Source organism: Syzygium oleosum, unplaced genomic scaffold (genome assembly GCF_021117445.2).
Source record: "Syzygium oleosum isolate NSW1041296 unplaced genomic scaffold, Sole_v2.1 Sole_v2.01, whole genome shotgun sequence".
NCBI classification, from domain to species: Eukaryota; Viridiplantae; Streptophyta; class Magnoliopsida; order Myrtales; family Myrtaceae; genus Syzygium; species Syzygium oleosum.
The window spans coordinates 18,096,652-18,115,223 of record NW_026607485.1 but is presented as its reverse complement, the minus strand read 5'-3'; the positions used below and the strand labels follow the sequence as shown (position 1 = coordinate 18,115,223).

General features: G+C 41.8%; 1 protein-coding gene, 1 long non-coding RNA gene and 1 pseudogene across 5 annotated transcripts in view; all 3 read right to left on the bottom strand.

Annotated features, from left to right (window-relative positions):
* Positions 1-18,572, bottom strand: part of LOC130134533 (probable aldo-keto reductase 2) — a 51,531-nt gene that overhangs the window by 6,527 nt on the left and 26,432 nt on the right. Inside the window, exons 1-5 of one of the 3 annotated variants that reach the window (XM_056311035.1) lie at positions 10,538-10,850; positions 10,251-10,454; positions 9,748-9,920; positions 9,563-9,665; positions 7,999-8,554 (exon numbers count right to left, since the gene is read on the bottom strand). In XM_056311035.1, the coding sequence (XP_056167010.1) occupies positions 8,216-8,554; positions 9,563-9,665; positions 9,748-9,920; positions 10,251-10,454; positions 10,538-10,756 (1,038 nt within the window). In that variant the 5' untranslated portion in view covers positions 10,757-10,850 and the 3' untranslated portion in view covers positions 7,999-8,215. Of the gene's footprint in view, positions 1-3,482; positions 3,586-3,666; positions 3,840-4,418; positions 4,620-7,998; positions 8,555-9,562; positions 9,666-9,747; positions 9,921-10,250; positions 10,455-10,537; positions 10,851-18,572 lie in introns of those variants that run through there. The other 2 variants (XM_056311038.1, XM_056311029.1) reach the window with 2 other exon arrangements.
* Positions 1,369-3,125, bottom strand: LOC130138097 (uncharacterized). 2 transcript variants are annotated; one of them, XR_008816500.1, is made up of 4 exons: positions 3,006-3,125; positions 2,395-2,448; positions 1,557-1,630; positions 1,369-1,442 (listed from the first exon to the last, which is right to left on the bottom strand). It is a non-coding gene; the product is annotated as an uncharacterized LOC130138097 (long non-coding RNA). The 2 variants fall into 2 exon arrangements; XR_008816499.1 differs by having other exon boundaries at positions 1,375-1,478.
* On the bottom strand, positions 15,037-18,141 carry LOC130138084 (probable aldo-keto reductase 2; annotated as a pseudogene).

The following is an 18,572-nucleotide window of genomic DNA, read 5'->3' as shown; positions in this document are numbered from 1 at the left end:
TCAGTTGAAATGAAAGAATGCGTAGCACCAGGGTCAAACAATGCATAAGCATATTGTGAGGTAATTGAGATATTACCGGCAACTACTGTGTTAGATGCTGCCGCATCCTCTTCCGTCATCGCATAAACCTTCCCTGTCGCCCTCTGTCTTGGCTGATTCTCTTGGGGTCTACCAACTGAGGGAACATCCTTCCTCATGGAACAAAAGCGAGCTATATGACCAGGCTGTCCACAAACAAAGCATAATCTACTACCTGCTGGAGTATCTCTCTGCATTGGACAATTCTGCCGCATGTGTCCCATCTTCCCACATAGAAAACAAGTTCCCCGCTTCCAATAGCATTGGCCACTATGATATTTTCCACAAGTAACGCAAGCACCCTGAACAGTTTGACTCTTCCCCCTTTCAAACCTACTAGTGCTTCTTTGCTTGTTGTTGTCACGAATACGAATCTCTTGGAAATTAGTGAACTTCGGCCTCTTGGGCTGAGGAATACCCTGGGTACCACTCTCCATGATCTCTTGTTCAATCTTAATTACTCGCTCCAAGACATCCTCATAAGTGGTGAGTAAAAGAGATGCGAATGTAAAACGAATCTCAGGTCGAAGTCCTCTCAAAAAATGTTCAGCTTTCTCCTTCTCATTAGCCATAAAATGCCCCGCAAACCTGCTCATCTGATTGAAGCGACCCGCATAATCTAAAACAGAAGAATCACCTTGCGATATATGCAGAAAATCGCCCTTCATCTTTGCTTGGAAGGATTTTGGAAAGAACTGGGCATTGAACGCTTCCTTGAAGTACTTCCAAGAAATAGTAGCATCTTCATCTCCAAGAGTGGACCTCTTTCCTTCCCACCAATACTCAACTTCACCTTCCAAATATTGGGTGGCAAAGTCCACCTTCTTGTCATTCGGAACTTCTTCAACTCTGAATATTCCCTCTATCTTCCTAATCCATCGCTCAGCTACAAGAGGATCAGTTTTCCCATCATAAGTGGGCGGCTTTGACTTTCTAAACTGGGCAAAGGTGTAGCCTCTGCCACTCCCAGGTTCACCAGCTTCAACTACAACGTCTTGGGCCCTTGGCTGTTGACTTTCCACTCTTATTTCTTGCGAGTCTGCTCCTACGTCATCTCGCCTTCTTGTCGGAGACCTTACTCTCTGACCTCGAGGCACATCTCTCGAGTCAAAGGTGATGGCTCTCTTTCCCTTATTCTTACGAAAAGAGATGAGCGGCTCCGAGTCGGAACTCATGATTACCTAAATCCAGAATCAAGAATACACCTTAGTATCTAAAACTAACGCATTAAAGTCTATCACACAATCTCACAACGTCCCACTCAAAAATCATAACCTATTGCTCTGATACCAACAAATGTCACACCCCGAATACAACCAAAACGGGATCGTAACACGGCCGTCCTTTCACCCAAAGGACGCAGCCTAAACTTAAACAAGACTCGAAAACATCAGAGCTTTCTAAAACCATCAAAAGGATATATACAAATCCAACAAAAAAACTATTCCAATAGCTCAACGTCAATATGTACAACGTACCCAAAATCCCACAATCAAAAAGAAATCCTCCGACTAACGCCCGCTCACGCCCTACTTGCGGCCAGCAGAAGAACCTGAAAGGTATGTAAGATAAGGGGTGAGCTACCACGGCTCAGTGAGTAACATATTTCTTCTAAGTGGGTCGAACAATTACTGTGCAATAGCATAAAAATATCACAGCTCATAACTCAAACTCAATGTACAATATAACCAAAAATATCTCAAAGGTATAATAACTTTTCAATAAAAGTCATTCGTATCAGATTTCTCAATAAAAACTCACTTAACAACAATAGCCAATCATCAATGGTCTATCCATTGACTAGTCTCATCACATAACACGTTGATGGTCAATCCATCAACCAATCTCATGCTCGTAATCAAACTATGGTCAAGTTTAACGCCGTGACAAAGGCGACCAAGTTTAACCCTCTTGGCAAGGTCTACCACCTATTATAAGCCGGCGGTTCGACCCAGAAGGATATCCTGACAGTATGCATACTCCCCCCTCAACGGGTTCTCAACATAGTAATACGAGCAGCAGCAACTTATAACTCAATCTAGAAATCCATAATCAATACCAATAAATCCATTTCACAAAACATTTCACAACAAGAATAGCCCTCGGCTAATCCTCTTCACAAAACCTTTAATATAAGCATTCACAAAAGCTTCATTTCAATAACGTCATCAGACTTTTCAACTCATTTCACAATCGACAAAAGGTAGTAAATGATCGATCCAATTTATGCAGAAAACATGCTCCACTGTATTAAAAATTATATCTCATTATCAAAATATGAATTTGTAAATTCATAGAAGATATAATGTCCCTCACCTGGTAATCCACAACTAACCCATATGTGATACTTGAGCCGACGGTTCCAAAATCCTATCAAACATACGGAAAAACGAATCAAAACCGAGTAATACTTACCCCTAACGCGCGACTCGAATAAGCTAAGGTTAACTAGCCAATAATCCGACACCCACGAGCTTACGACGGCTTGCTCAATGGAAAAAATCTAATGCCAACCACAACGAACAACTCGCGCGGCAAATTTCCACGCGCCATAACTTCCTCCACCGGACTCCGTTTTGCGCGCTCTTATAGTCAAAACGAAACCCATCCAGCATACTATGGATGTCCCAACACAGCCAACCCAAACAACAGCCCAAAAACAACAATCAAAGCCCTGGAAAGTACTGTTCACGAAATTCCAGATTATGCTCTCAACTTCAAAATTTGATTCCGGACAAACCGTAACTCCGAATCGATATCCGTCAAAACGCACAGCCCCACAACACCATAATCTTTCATTTTCATGGATATTTAAGACTTGACAACCCAAAAATTGGACTACGCAGCTCAAATCCACATAACTCTTATTTCCGAGCCCTAATCGAAAAATTATTCCGATAGGACTAACGAGGGTTGCGAGTACTTACTAGTCGTTGCGTTACTTAGTCGGAACGGCTCGGCGAGGACCCGCGCGCACAAACCCTCCCTTTCTCTTCTTCCCTTTCTCCTCTCCTTTTTCCTTTTCTTCTCCTCTGTTTTTCTCTTCTGTTTTCCCGCCCAGCCGCTGCTTCTTCCTTTTATCTTCACTTTTTGACTTTTCTTTTCTTTTTTTCCTTCAGCCTAAGTCTTTTGACCTGGTCAAAAGAAGAGGCAAATATTACACTGCATCTTTCAGGCTCATTAAGCCATTAATTATGATTTTACGCTAATTAAGAATCAGAGAGGTGGGTGTAGGGCTAGTGCTGGAGAGGACACATAAGAATATAAAGCATTTGTGTCACCAATTGTTATCCATCCCATCCAGGTACTTTTTCTGAATACCACAAGAACTCGTAGTTCCCTGCACTTCAACAAGAATGACCGTTACTGTGAGCATCTAGTTATGCTGATCAGCAGAAACAAACCCGTCTAAAGTCGTTCTCAGTGAAATTCTCCAATAACTTGGAGCCAACGGAAAAGAATCCACGTCCTAAAGGACTGTATGCAACGATTCCAATGCCAAGCTCCCTAGTAACAATTTAAAGGAAGAGCAGAGTCAGAAGAAAGCTGCTGTTACTGGATCAACAAATTAACAGAGTGGTTATCTACCTGCATGTGGGAACGATCTCTGCTTCCACGTCTCTTGTCCACAGCAACCACTCCAATTGCACAGCTGTGATGGGATGAGCAGCATGCGCTCTCCTGATTGTTGACGCAGAGGCCTCGGATAAACCGATGTACTTGATTTTACCCTCTTCAACGAGTTTCTTTAGCTCTCCAATCTTTGAACATTCACATGACAACACAACAAAGATCAGTCAATCTTTATGCATCTAAAAACAACAAAAAAGTTGCTAGGCATTAAGTTAACGGGGATAGATTTCTCTAATTTATCACTGAAGAGGGCAAATAAAAGAAGTATTCCAAGTATTTTTCATATTTCACAATGACATGTCAAGAATCAACTCTCCACAGAAAGTCCAGGAACAACTTTCAATGTGATCCTCGTATCTAAATTAGGATGACCTCATAGCACTTTCATCTCAAAGGAACATTTCAAATAATTTTCATGCTCGTTGACCCTTAACTTGCAAGAGATGCCCATAAGACAAACTCAGCCACTAAAATTACTAAATTCCACGACCTCTTTAACAACATCGTGCCGCATCTGGACCTCAACAATCAACTGAACTTAAGTCTCAGTTAACAGTATCTTACAAGCAGTTAATCTCTTCCACAAAATCGAACAAACTTTTAACACCATGAGGATGCATCATCACCACTAATCTAGTTTAGCAACTGATCATACGGCTCGGAGAAAGTCTTAAAAGAGGGAACGGTTTCCATGAGAGGATCCATACTGTGACTTCGATGGGGACGTGAGAGTTGATACGGTGTTGGTAGAAGAGGTCGATGCAATCGACGTCGAGCCGCTTCAAGCTGGCCTCGCAAGCTGCCCTCACATATGCCGGATCGCCCCGGACCTCCGCCTTCCCGTCCGCAAAGCTGATTCCAAACTTGGTCGCCAATTCCACCGTCTGTCTCACCCCTTCCTTCAGCGCCTGCTCAAAATCCACACCAAATCAACACAAGAAAAACCCTAAATTTCCCCGAAAAAAAGACAACCAAGACGCGGGATAGTAGAATTCCGCACGACCAAGCTAATATTACAACACCATAAGCATACCCACTCGGGAACCGGACCGGTTTTAGAACTGGTTTTAAGTTAATGTAAAAAAAACCCTAACATCGCTTTAGACTAAAGTTGCAAGCGCCTCCTCTGTCTCACTTAATCTCTCTCTTTGCGAGTCGCTTTCTCAGTCGCCGCACGATCGCAGGAACGCAACCTAGCTCATCGTCTCTCGTCGCCGGCGCGCCGCGACCCGCAAGAACGCAACCCAGCTCGTCGCCTTCTCAATCATCGCAGGAACGCAACCCAGCTTGTCGCCTCTCGTCGCCAGCGCCTTTTTGGCCAAATCTGGGTAGGGACGTGCAGCCAACCCCTTTTCGTGCCTTGTTTCAGGCTCGCTAGACCGGACTTCATCGTTGTCCGGTTCGTGCGAGTCCCAGCCCCTCCGTCTGTGTGTTGGTGTTTTGGGTGGAGTAAGTACAGAGCAAGTGCCATAAATTTTGTATGAATGACACTTAAGTGCTATAACTTTTTTTTGGCTCACTTGAGTGCCATAACTTTCAAAAAAATGATCACTTAAGTGCCACTTACGAGCTGGTCGTGAGGGCCCGAAACCGCGGCTTTTCCGGTCGAACGGTGACCTTCCCGGTGAGGCGAGCACCACCAGCTTGAAGAGGGGGTGTCGGTGAATCATTCCATGGCCTCCGTTCGTCTCGAAATTTCCGTTTTAGCCTCCGTTGACGAAGGTAAAAATGCTTCTTAGTCACAATTTATCGAACCGATTTGTGTGACTATGAAGCATTTTTACCTTCGTCAACGGAGGCTAAAACGGATATTTCGAGACGAACGGAGGCCATGGAATGATTCACCGACACCCCCTCTTCAAGCTAGTGGTGGTCGCCTCGCCGAGAAGGTCACCGTTCGACCGAAAAAGCCGCGGTTTCAGGCACTCACGACCAGCTTGTCAGAGGGGTTGGTCGTGAGGGCCCGAAACCGCGGCTTTTCCAGCCAAATGGTGATCTTCCCGGTGAGGCGAGCACCACCAGATTGAAGAGGGGGTGTTGGTGAATCATTCTATGGCCTCCGTTCGTCTTGAAATTTCCGTTTTAGTCTCCGTTGACGACGGTAAAAATGCTTCGTAGTCACACAAATCGGCTCGATAAATGTGTGACTACGAAGCATTTTTACCTTCGTCAATGGAGGCTAAAACAGAAATTTCGAGATGAACAGAGGTCATGGAATGATTCACCGACACCCCCTCTTCAAGCTGGCGGTGCTCGCCTCACCAGGAAGGTCACCGTTCGACCGGAAAAGCCGCGGTTTCGGGCTCTCACTACCAGCTCGTAAGTGGCACTTAAGTGATTATTTTTTTGAAAGTCATAGCACTCAAGTGAGCCAAAAAAAAGTTATGGCACTTAAGTGTCCTCCGTACAAAAGTTATGGCACTTGCGCTGTACTTATCCATGTTTTGGGTTGTTGTTCGTTGATTGTCGTGAGTCCCAGCACAAGTCAGAAGCCTCAATCGGCTCGGTTTTTCTCTCTTAGCCGGTGCACCCCATATGTTCATCAAAATGCCTAAACTAGTTTCGTCCTCATGTTCTTCATATTTTGCCAAATCTGAGTGCCCATGTATTGTTTTGTTCCTCTGATGAATTATGTCGTCGCTTCTGTTCTCGTTTTATCTCGTCTCCGCCTATTCCGTGCTGTGTGCATAGATGGTCGTAGGTGGTGGCCCTCGGTTAGTGTCTTTGTGGTCGTAGGTGGTGGCATTCTTGAACATAGATGCTGTGTGAAAAAATGAAACCTGAAAAGGAAAAAAAAAACGGTTCTCGGTAGACCCTGGAACCAGACCGGAAAAACAGGGTAGGTTTCAGGTTCCAAAATTCGAAAACCGATTATAACAGGGTAGGTTCCAGTTCTGGACCCTACCCACCCTGAAACCCCTAAATATATATACCTTAGGAGTTCTCTTAGGAGTTATGAAAGCGGGGTTGCTCTCCCCTGCACAAACTAGTTGGGAGCTGATGCCGCTCTCTTGATGAGGCAATGGCAAGCCAAAACCCATTGTTGTGCTTAAAGAGTTTTGCGTGTCTTGCTCGAAGGACTAGAACCCAAGCTAAGCTAGGCGTGGTATGATACGATACAATGATATGATTCGCTGTACTATTCTTAGGAACAACTATGGAAAGAAGGCTAGTCTGGTGTTTTCGGTTCGCCGGGTGCCGCACGGGCTATTCCGCAACTTAGGAACTACCGACCCGTGACAAATGGTATCAAAGCAAGGATCTCTCCAATAGGTGGGTGATTCAAGGAAAACCTATGGTATTCCTAGTCCTATCGTCTAACTTCTAGGATGGTAATGGGGCATAGGTTGGAGTCGAATTTCTCACTGAATAGGAATAACGTTCATGGATCAATTGGTAAATCTCAAGATGAGGTATGTTATCAAGTTTCAGATAAGGGGAGAACCCTCCATTGGCCCACTGAGATCAGGAAAAGCCTAGTTTGCGAAAGAAGGTGTTGCCAAGGGAGTGCAGTCAAGAAGCACAAGTGATTGGAGACTTGCGAACAGCTTTGATCGAGGGAAGCTTCCAATACCAGTGGAGAGGAGTGGAGTGGCATTATCCGTTGGGTGAGCGTTGTCATTCATGTAAGTCCCAGGGAGTGGCATTGATGGTCAGGAAACGTGGGAAAGCGATAGACAAACCCACAACGAGGGCATTATGGACTTGAGTGGGGGAGAATGTCACGGATCGTGATTCTCTCATACTCGCGTACCCTTATTAGTGGATTGGTGCTATCGGGATGAAGAGTAAGTGATGCAGAGAGGATAATACAAATGGTTCGTGAGAGTGACGTCAGGGTAATTTGTGTTAGAAGTTCTAGGTTAGAATGAATATACCTTAGGTGATCTGAAGGCAGGGTTAGCCTCTCGTGCACAAACTGATCGGGAGCTGATACCGCTTTCCTAACGAGGCCATGGTAGGCCGAAACCAATTTTTGTGCCTAAAACATTCTGCGTGTCTTGCTTGAGGGACTAGATGCCCTAGCTAAGCTGAGTATGGTACGATGCAATACGAGAATGCGATTCGCCATAATGTTCTTAGGAACATTTATAAAAAGAGGGTTGGCCTAGTGTTCTCGGTTAATCGGGCGCCGCACGGGCTATTCTGCGGCCAAAGAACTGCTGAGCCGTGACACTAGTATGTATGAATGAGTTCGAATTGCTCGAAATCTCGATTTCTGGATTCTAAAAGTTACTTCGATGAAATCAGCACGGCGGGCTCGGTTAGTATTCAACTCACTCTGTGTTCCCGAGTAATCTTTCCCCGGTAAGCTTATTATTACACATCTATAATCTTCTTGAATGTCACACTCTCTCTGAAGTTCAGATCTCATTACAGGACAAGAAGTACTCTCTTCTTACACATAATTATAGCAGCCACACAACATTAGCCTCAAAATACTTTAGCAGCAAATGCTCAAACTCCGCATATCAAAGATGCAGCGACAGAAGCAGACAAGTTTCTAAGAAGCTTTCCATGAAGAAAGGGGTGGAGTGTCGGAGTTTTCCCATGTAGAGAAGCCGCTCTGGTACCTGCCACCCTTGACACTGTCTGCAGAAGCAATCAATTCGAGCTCGGCCATCTCTTCCGGTGTAAGCTTCACGGACAGAGCTCCAATGTTCTGGTTGAAATTCTCGATCTTGGTTGTGCCGGGAATCGGGCAGACATCATCGCCCTGGTGGTGTACCCAGGCGAGGGCTAACTGCGATGGGGTGCATCCCTTTCTTTGCGCAATTTCATTCACTTGGTCAAACAACTTTTCATTGTGAGCCAAGTTCTCTGGCTGGAACCTTGGTAGGATCTGCATGACATAGAGAACTGTCTCAGCGGAGAGCATTTGAGCAACTATCATTTTTTCTTTTTAACACAAAATTCTACTGCAACAAGCGCAAGCAATACTAGAAGTGATCGCATTGCATGCCCTCAGGTTGTCTTGTTACTTGATATGATAAGCATTTGGAAGTTTGCAATCATTGTGTGGAGAGCATGATTAGTAAAAGATTATCTTGAAAGGATTGGAATATCTAGTTCAAGATCATAACCATTCGAAATGTGGAGTGTAAGTGCACTAGCAACTACCATGCAAGGCTGATGGTTTTGATGTAAAATGTGACAACAAAAATAAAATCGACAATCGAAGTTTTCTACGTGTGATGGTATCCATTTATCACACTTAAAAGAAAGAAATCACAAATCCAGATGATATGTAAAAGACTATTATCGGAAGTAAGGCTCTATTTAGCTAAAAAAGAATAGCTACTTCACCTGGTGCAATCACTAGTCAAACACTAGCTGCAGGCAGTAACCCACAATTGGTTCTATGTAAAGATGGGAACTTGATCCCAAAGTTTCAATAATAAGGGTGTGAGGGAGTCCTCACTCAAGAACGGGTTGTGTTGAGATACAATTTACCTTGTGAAGAAAGATGAGTATAAAAAAGGACGGAGGCCCGAGGCCGGATACTGGTGTCAGTTATATGGAGGAGATATCGTAATCTTGTAAAGGAAGATGAGAGAAAAAGGATGGGTGGAAAGTGGGAAAACGATAGTGAATAGAAAATGGTGGGAAGGCTGAGAAACAGAGGAACTTACAAATAAATCTAGATATGTTCATTCCAGAAACATGAGAATCCGGGAAATTGCCCTTTCAGGCTCATTAAGCTATTGATTATGATTTTACAGTAAAAATTTGTTATTCATATCATCCAGATACTTTTTCTGGATACCACAAGAACAAGTAAGTATCCAGCACTTTAATAAGAATGACTGTCACTGTCAGCATCTAATTTTGTTGTTTAGCAGAAACAGACCTGTCTGAAGTCATCCTTGGAGAGATTCTCCAACAACTTGGAACCAACAGAAAAGAATCCTCGTCCTAAAGGACTGTATGCAACGATTCCAATCCCAAGCTCCCTAGTCACAATGTCGCGGAAGAGCAGAGTCAGAAGAAAGCTGTTGTTACTGCATAAACAATTTCAACGGAGTGATTTCTTACCTGCATGTGGGAATGATCTCTGCCTCCACATCTCTTGACCACAGCGACCACTCCAATTGCACAGCTGTGATGGGATGAACAGCATGTGCTCTTCTGATTGCTGACGCAGAGGCCTCCGATAAACCGATGTACTTGATTTTACCCTCTTCAACGAGTTTCTTTAGCTCTCCAATCTTTGAATATTCAGACAACATAACAACAACAGTCAAGAACCTTACATGTTAAGATCCAGAAATTTGTATGTGTTCCCTCACTATTCAGCCACTAAAATACTAAATTCCACGACCTCTGATACAACCTTGTGCCGTATCTCGACCTCAACTATCAACTGAACTTAAGCCTCATTTAACAATATCTCACAAGTCAAAAGGCAAGGCAATACTCAATTTCTGTCATAAAATCCAACAAACCATTAACAACACGACCATTCATCATCAACACCAATCTAGTTTAGCAACTGATCATATGGCTCAGAGAGGCAAAGGTTTAACGAGGATCAGTACAGTGACTTCGATGGGGACCCGAGTGTCGATACGGTGCTGGTAGTAGAGGTCAATGCAATCGATGTCGAGCCGCTTCAAGCTGCCCTCACAAGCTGCCCTCACGTACGCCGGATCGCCCCGGACGTCCCACTTCCCGTCCGCGAAGCCGAGCCCGAACTTGGTCGCCAACTCCACCTTCTGTCTCACCCCTCCTCCCTTCAGCGCCTGCTCAAAATCGACACCAAATCACCATCAAGAAAACCACACTCAACCCTTAACACGCTCAAGCCTTAACCAAGAAAACTGACCTTTCCGAGGAGGATCTCGTTGGTGTGGGGGCCGTAGATGTCGGAGGTGTCGAGGAAGGTGACGCCGGAGCCGACGGCGTGGTGGAGCAGCGCGATCATGTCGTGCTCGGACTTGGGAGGGCCGTAGGCGGCTGACATCCCCATGCAGCCCAGCCCCTGCGCCGAGACCTCGAGACCCTGCGACCCCAGCTTGATCCTCCTCACCGTCGACGCAGCCATCGCCGCCGTCGTCTAGCTCGACGTCGGTGCAAGAAGAGAACGGAGAAGAAACGGTTCGAGAGCTCGCTCGATCACTCCCAGATGCACAGAGACGACGGAGCTTTTGTAGGAGTTGCAGAGTCAGCGGCAGACTGCGGAAGACGCACGTGCTGACGTTAGGCTCTCGTCACCTACTTCCCCATTGGCCAACGGCCCATCCAAAAAAATGCTGACCTGACAAAAATAATCGTAGTTAGGACTTATTAAAGCATATTGCATAAGGTCCAAAATTTCAAACCTTCGAGATTTCGTTGCGCTATTATATTTTTTTTTTTTAAAAAGTACGTTTGTAATTGGTGTACAATATTATTTCCATTGACAAAAGTAATCGTGTAACTTAAAAGCGCGTCCAAATTAAGTATCGATTGACCATGATTATTCAAAAAAGGTAGGAATAATGACACAAATAGTCCATAAACTTTGTTCAGATGTGCAATGTGGTCCCCGCACTTTAACCTAATGTGCAACGTCGTCTCTCAACTTTTAATTTGTTTAATGTGGTCCCCGGACTTTTGGTCAATTTAGTCCCTATACTGTATAAAAATATTCAATGTTATCTATCCATTAATTCAAGTTCAGGGACAAATTTGAACATTTCAATACAGTTTAAAGACTAAATTGAACATGTACCAAAAGTTCATAAACCACATTAAATAAATTAAAAGTTGAGGAACAACATTTAATAATTTCATACACTTCAAGGACTAAATTGAACATATATCAAAAGTTCAAGAACCATATTAGACAAATTAAAAATTTCGGGGACACGAATGTCAATACAATGTTGGTGGTGATAATGGAAGAGATGACATCCGGTTTCCAAGCTAGAAATCTCTCGACGTTCTAACTAATTGCGCCAACTCTACTTGGATTATTATCACATACTATTAATAAACCAACTTATTTTCGTATTTTTTGTACAAGTATCTCTTTTTTAGATTTTCACATTGTATCGCAAACTCGTGACTATGAGCTAGAGCTTTGACTACAAGGTGTCTATGATAAACTAATAATTATCTGAGACAATTATGTCATCCCACACCACACGGTCCTTCTTTGACTTTCAAAAGGGATTGCATTTTAGTCTCTAGAAATAATTGATCTATACTATAAGGCTCTTGGGCTTTTTTGTTTACAAGATCTACAGAGTGGTAGTGAAGAGCATATTTGCGGAAACAACTCTTTGTGTTGGATTAATAGTGTAACTCTAAGACTGCGTTTGGTCGCTTAGATTTTTAACCAGGATAGGACTAGATATGATAGAATATGAAATCTAAGGGATTTGCTATATTCTATCTATTGTTTGGTGAATTGTAGTATTAAAATCGGAATTTTCACATCTTATCATATCCATTATTTGTTATGAACATCATATTAGTGTAAATGAACCTAAAAATTGCACAAACGGAGATGATAAATATCTCTCACGACACTCTTACCTACTTCATTTTTATTTGCTTATTTTTTTTATAAATTTTCCATCTCTTTTTCAATTAATTATTTTTTATTTCTTTTTCCCCTTCCATCATTCTCTAATAAAATTTTAGGGTTAATACCATGAAAAACCCTAAACTGGTACACTTGTGACAGATTTACCCCAAACTATTTTTTTTACCATAAAAAACCCCAAACTGGTACATCTATGACAATTTTACCCCGAACTATTTTTTTGACCACCAAAAACCCCAAACTGGTACACCTGTGACAATTTTACCCCGAACTATTTTTTTGACCACCAAAAATCCCAAACTGGTACATTTGTGACAATTTTACCCCGAACTAATTTTTTAATATTATTTTTTTTATTTTTCGAATTTTTTTAGTTTTTCTTTTCTTTTCTTTTTCCTTTCCTTTTCTTTTTTTTTTCCTTCATCTTCATTGGACCAACAATGGATTGTTATATTGTAATTGATACCACAATAACGTGACACGTAACATAAATGCTACATTTTGACCCAAAAAAAAACATAAACGCTAAATAAAAGACTTTCTTTTATATGCATGAATTTTCATGACAACCACTTTTTTCTACATTTAAATGTCTCACGTTTTATTTATTATATATTTCAAGTGATCATATTGATTTATGAATCGCCATGCACATATAATATCTCTCATCTTATATATAAAATATACTAATTTTGTAAATTAATCTGTTAAATTAAATTGGCAAGCAAGACGTATAGAAATTGTTGATTAGCTGTACTCCAAGCTTAGGTAACAAGCCTACGTTGGACCCCACCAGTTTGCCTATCCACTTGCACCCAAAAATAAGAAAGACACGACAACAATATAATGCCTTTTTCGCGAGACATTTAAATGTAGAAAAAAGTGGTTGGCATGAAAATTCATGCATATAAAAGAAAGTCTTTCATTTAGCGTTTATGTTTTTTTTTTTTGGGTCAAAATGTAGCATTTATGTTACGTGTCACGTTATTGTGGTATCAATTACAATATAACAATCCATTGTTGGTCCAATGAAGATGAAGGAAAGAAAAAAAGAAAAGGAAAGGAAAAAGAAAAGAAAAGAAAAACTAAAAAAATTCGAAAAATAAAAAAAAAATATTAAAAAATTAGTTCGGGGTAAAATTGTCACAGTGTACAGATTGGGGTTTTTGATGGTCAAAAATAGTTCGGGTAAAATTGTCACAGTGTGTACCAGTTGGGGTTTTTAGTGGTCAAAAAATAGTTCGGGTAAAATTATCACAAAAGTTGTACCGGTTTGGGGTTTTTAGCGGTCAAAAAAATAGTTTGGGGTAAAATTGTCACAGATGTACCAGTTTGGGGTTTTTTATGGTCAAAAAAATAGTTTGGGGTAAATCTGTCACAAGTGTACCAGTTCAAGGTTTTTCGTGGTATTAACCCAAAATTTTATTAATTAGTAAACTATACTAATATACCTAAAATATTTAATAAATATAAATAATAAATGCATTTATTAATGTATATGAAATTTATATCATAAGATAGGAAGAAATTTGAATATATAAATAAAAATAGAGAATAAATAAAAACGAAATTGTTTTTATGTTTTTTGTTATTTTGAATTTTTTATATTAAAATTTAAATATTATTTAAATATCATTAATTTAATAAGTTTGTTATTCAAGAAAAATAACTTTTATATTATGGATATTAGAAATCCTATCCACCCTTATCCCACCTCCCCAATGGGATAATTTTATCCGGGCCATATCTCTCATATATTCGACTTTATCATGTCTTGGACAAGCACCAAACACGGGATTAGATAAAAGATATCATATCTTGAATTTTATCCCGATGAATTTTATCCCGACTATCAAGCGTAGCCTAAGCTTTTAATGACATTGGACTTTGAGGAAGAGAAGAAAAGTGTTTAGAAAGGCAAAGGGTATATAAATGGAATTTTTCAAACTCTGATCTTCTTCAACTTCGTCGGGAAATACACTAGTAGTGCAAGTACATGATTTAGAACGATATTACAAACTGTAGATAGACACTAGATGCAAAAGAACACACATGTATCACGGACCGTAATTCCCTTGAACTATTTCACGGTCAAGGAACTGCCGGCCCGTGACACATGCATCTTGTAAGATGCTTTTTTAGACGAAATGACAATACTAAAAAGATTTTGACAAAGAGTAAGACTCTTATTACACACAGTATGATAATATGACCGACAAGCTTCTTTGGTACTTGTCCAACGGAATTTGTCCATTTAATATTGACAGATAAAAAAAAAGTTCAAGTTCACAGTATCCACACTTCCCGTGAGGAAATGCCCTTTTTACAAGTGTGAAGCTCAAAATCTCTTATGGTTCTTTTTCTGTAAGAAAATTTGTCAGAAAAGAGTCGAAACTCCATATGTATAGCAACTAGCAAGAAACTCCACACATGGGCACCTTCTTGATAAGTATGATGATCGATCGAGGCTCTCCCGACAGTGCCATAGGAGACCTCGACGGTCTTTCGAGAGAAGCAATGGTGCTGTTCTAGAAAACGTGCCTCTTAGCATTGCTTCTTTGTCTAGTATCCAATCCCGAGAAAACGTTGTACACGGTCTAAGTATTGAATTCGTGGTTGAGGTGAACAAAGTGTCACTCTAGTATGTATGGAGGAGTTGAAATCCTCGAAATCCCAGTTTCATGATTCTCAGTCACCCTGATGAATTGGCATGGCGGGCTCGGTTAGTATTCAACTCGCTCTGTGTTTCTTGAGTGATCTTCCCCCGATAAGCTTACTACACATCAATAATCTTCTCATAGTGAATGTCATTTTTACAAAATGATAACAGTTACTCCATGAAGTTCAGATTTTATTACAGGATAACAAGTACTCTCTTCGTACACGTACTTACAACAGACATAACATTGCCTTAAAATACTTTAGCAGCAAATGCTCAAACTTTTGCATATAAAAGATACGGCAACAGAAGCAGACATGTTTCTAAGCAGCTTTCCATGAAGAAAGGGGTGGAGTATCGGAGTTTTCCCATGTAGGTATGCTGCTTGCGTACCTGCCACCCTTGACATTGTCCGCAGAAGCAATCGATTCCAGCTCGGCCATTTCTTTTGGTGTAAGCTTCACCGACAGAGCTCCAATGTTCTGGTTGAAATTCTCGATCTTGGTTGTGCCAGGAATTGGGCAGACGTCGTCGCCCTGGTGGTGTACCCAGGTGAGGGCTAACTGCGACGGGGTGCATCCCTTTCTTTGCGCAATTTCATTCACTCGGTCAAACAACTTTGCATTGTGAGCCCAAGTTCTCTGGCTGGAACCTTGGCATGGACTGCACAACACAGAGCACTGTCTCAGTGGAGAGCATACGAAACTATCATTTTCTTTTTAGCACCAAATTCTACGGCAACAAGTGCAAACAATACTAGAAGCGGTTGCATTGCATGCCATCAGATTGTCTTGTTACTTGATATGATAAGCATTTGAAAGTTCGCAATTACTGTGTATCTGGAAAGCATGATTGAAAAGATTAAAATATCTTGTTCAAAATCATAAGCATTCGAAATGTGGAGAGAAGTGCTCTAGCAACTACCATGCAAGGCTGATGGTTTTTATGTAAGATGTGACAACAGAAACAAAAGCGACAATCTATTTACATGTGATGTATCCATTTATCACGCTTAAAAGAAAGAAACAAAAAATCTAGACGATTTGTAGAAGAATATTATTGGAAGTTAAGCTCTTTTTAGCTAAAAAAACCATAGCTACTACACCCAGCGCAATCACTAGTCAAACACTAATTGCAGGCAGTAACCCACAATTTACTTCATATCAGATCCGAACTTGATCCCACCACTTCCATAAGAAGGGTGTTAGGGAGTCCTCACTCAAGAAGGGGTGTGTCGAGATATAATTTGTTTTTTGAAGAAAGATGAGTATGAAAAAGGACGGAGGCCCAAGGCTAGATACCGGTGACGGTTATTTGGAAGAGATATCATGATCTTGTGAAGAAAGATGAGAGAAAACGGATGGGTAGAAAGTGGGGAAAGGATAGTGAATAGCAAATGGTGGGAAGGCTGGGAAACAGAGGAACTTACAAATAAATCTATATTAGTTCAGTCCAAAAGCATGAGAATCCGGGAAATTGCCTCTTTCAGGCTCATTAAAATATTGATTATGATTTTACACTAATCTATAATCACGAGAGGTGGGACGTATGGTGAGTGCTGGATTGAAGACATGCGACAATATGAAGCATTTGTGTCACCAATTGTTATTCATACCATCCAGATACTTGCTGTATACCACAAGAACAAGTATTATCCAGCACTTCAATAAGAATGATGACAGTCACTGTGAGCATCTAATTATGTTGTTTAGCAGAAACAGACCTGTCTGAAGTCATCCTTGGAGAGATTCTCCAACAACTTGGAACCAACAGAAAAGAATCCTCGTCCTAGAGGACTGTACGCAACAATTCCAATGCCAAGCTCCCTATCAACCACTTTAAGGAAGAGCAGAGTCAGAAGAAAGCTGTTGTTACTGCATAAACAATTTCAACGGAGTGATTTCTTACCTGCATGTGGGAATGATCTCTGCCTCCACATCTCTTGACCACAGCGACCACTCCAATTGCACCGCTGTGATGGGATGAACAGCATGTGCTCTTCTGATTGTTGACGCAGAGGCCTCAGATAAACCGATGTACTTGATTTTACCCTCTCCAACGAGTTTCTTTAGCTCTCCAATCTTTGAATATTCACATGACATAACAACAGTCAAGACCTTACATTTAAAGATCCGATAGCCCCTTATCTCAAAGGAAGATTTCGAATAATTCTCATGCTTGTTGACCCTTAACTAGTAAAAGATGCCCCAAAAACACAAAACTCAATCCGCTTAAAAGACTAAATTCCGGGACCTCTTTAACAAGGTTGCGCCGCATCTCGACCTCAACTATCAACTGAACTTAAGCCTCGTTTAACAATATCTTACGAGTCAAAAGGAAAGGCAACAATCAATTTCTGCCACAACATCCAACAAGCTATGAAAACATGACGATGGGTCAACACAAATCTAGTTTTAGCAACTGATAATATGACTCAGAGAAAGCTTAAGAGAAAAGAAAGGTCTAATGAGGATCCATACAGTGATTTCGATGGGGACACGAGTGTCGATACGGTGTTGGTAGTAGAGGTCGATGCAATCGACGTCTAGCCGCTTCAAGCTGGCCTCGCAAGCGGCCCTCACGTACGCCGGATCACCCCGGATCTCTGCCTTCCCATCCACAAAGCTGGCTCCAAACTTGGTCGCCAATTCCACCTTCTGTCTCACCCCTCCCTTCAGTGCCTGCTCAAAATCCACACCAAATCACCATTAAGAAAACAGCCCCCCCAAATTGCCCCCAACATCAGAAAACCAAGATGCAGGATATCTTAGAATTAGGCATGACTATATAGCCATATCTACTACTTCAAGCGGAAGCTGAGACTAAGCTTTAACACACTCTAAGCGTGAAAATGGATCAGATTAACAAAGACTGATTAACATACAGATATATGCGCGAGGACTGTCAGCTAGTTCATCTAAAAAGCCGCCAAACTTTAAAATGGAATGTCTAAAAAGCAGACCGACCTTCCCGAGGAGGATTTCGTTGGTGTGAAAGCCGTAGAAGTCGGAGGTGTCGAGGAAGGTGACGCCGGAGCCGACAGCGTGGTGGAGGAGCGCGATCGTGTCAGGGTCGGACTTGGGAGCACCGTAGTAGGCGGACATGCCCATGCAGCCCAGCCCCAGCGCCGAGACCTCGAGACCCTGCGACCCCAGCTTGATCCTCCTCACCGCCGACGCCATTGCCACCGTCGTCTCGCTCGAGGTCGATGCGAGAAGAGAATGGAGAAGACACAATTCGCTCGCTCGCTCGCTCGCTCGATCACTCCCCGCGCCGAGACGACGAGCTTTATAGGAGAGTCAAAAGATTCAAACAGGCTACAAAAGACGCACGCGCTGACGTTAGTCTCTCGTCACCTACTTCTCCAACGGCCAACGGCCAACGGCCCACAGTAAAATGCTGACCTCCCTCATGTATGATTGACAAAAATGATAATTTGAACTTTATTCAAGAATAAAGGTTTACTACATCATATTGCTTTTCAAGGTCCAAAATTTCAAACTTTCGATAATTGATGGCATTATATTAAAAATCGAGAAAAGCCACCAAAAGTCCCAAATTATACCATTGTGACACATTTATTATAAAACTTTTTTATGACAGTAAAAATCTCAAACTTTTATTTATGTGACATATTTACCTTCCTTTTAGGTTCTATCAACGAGCATC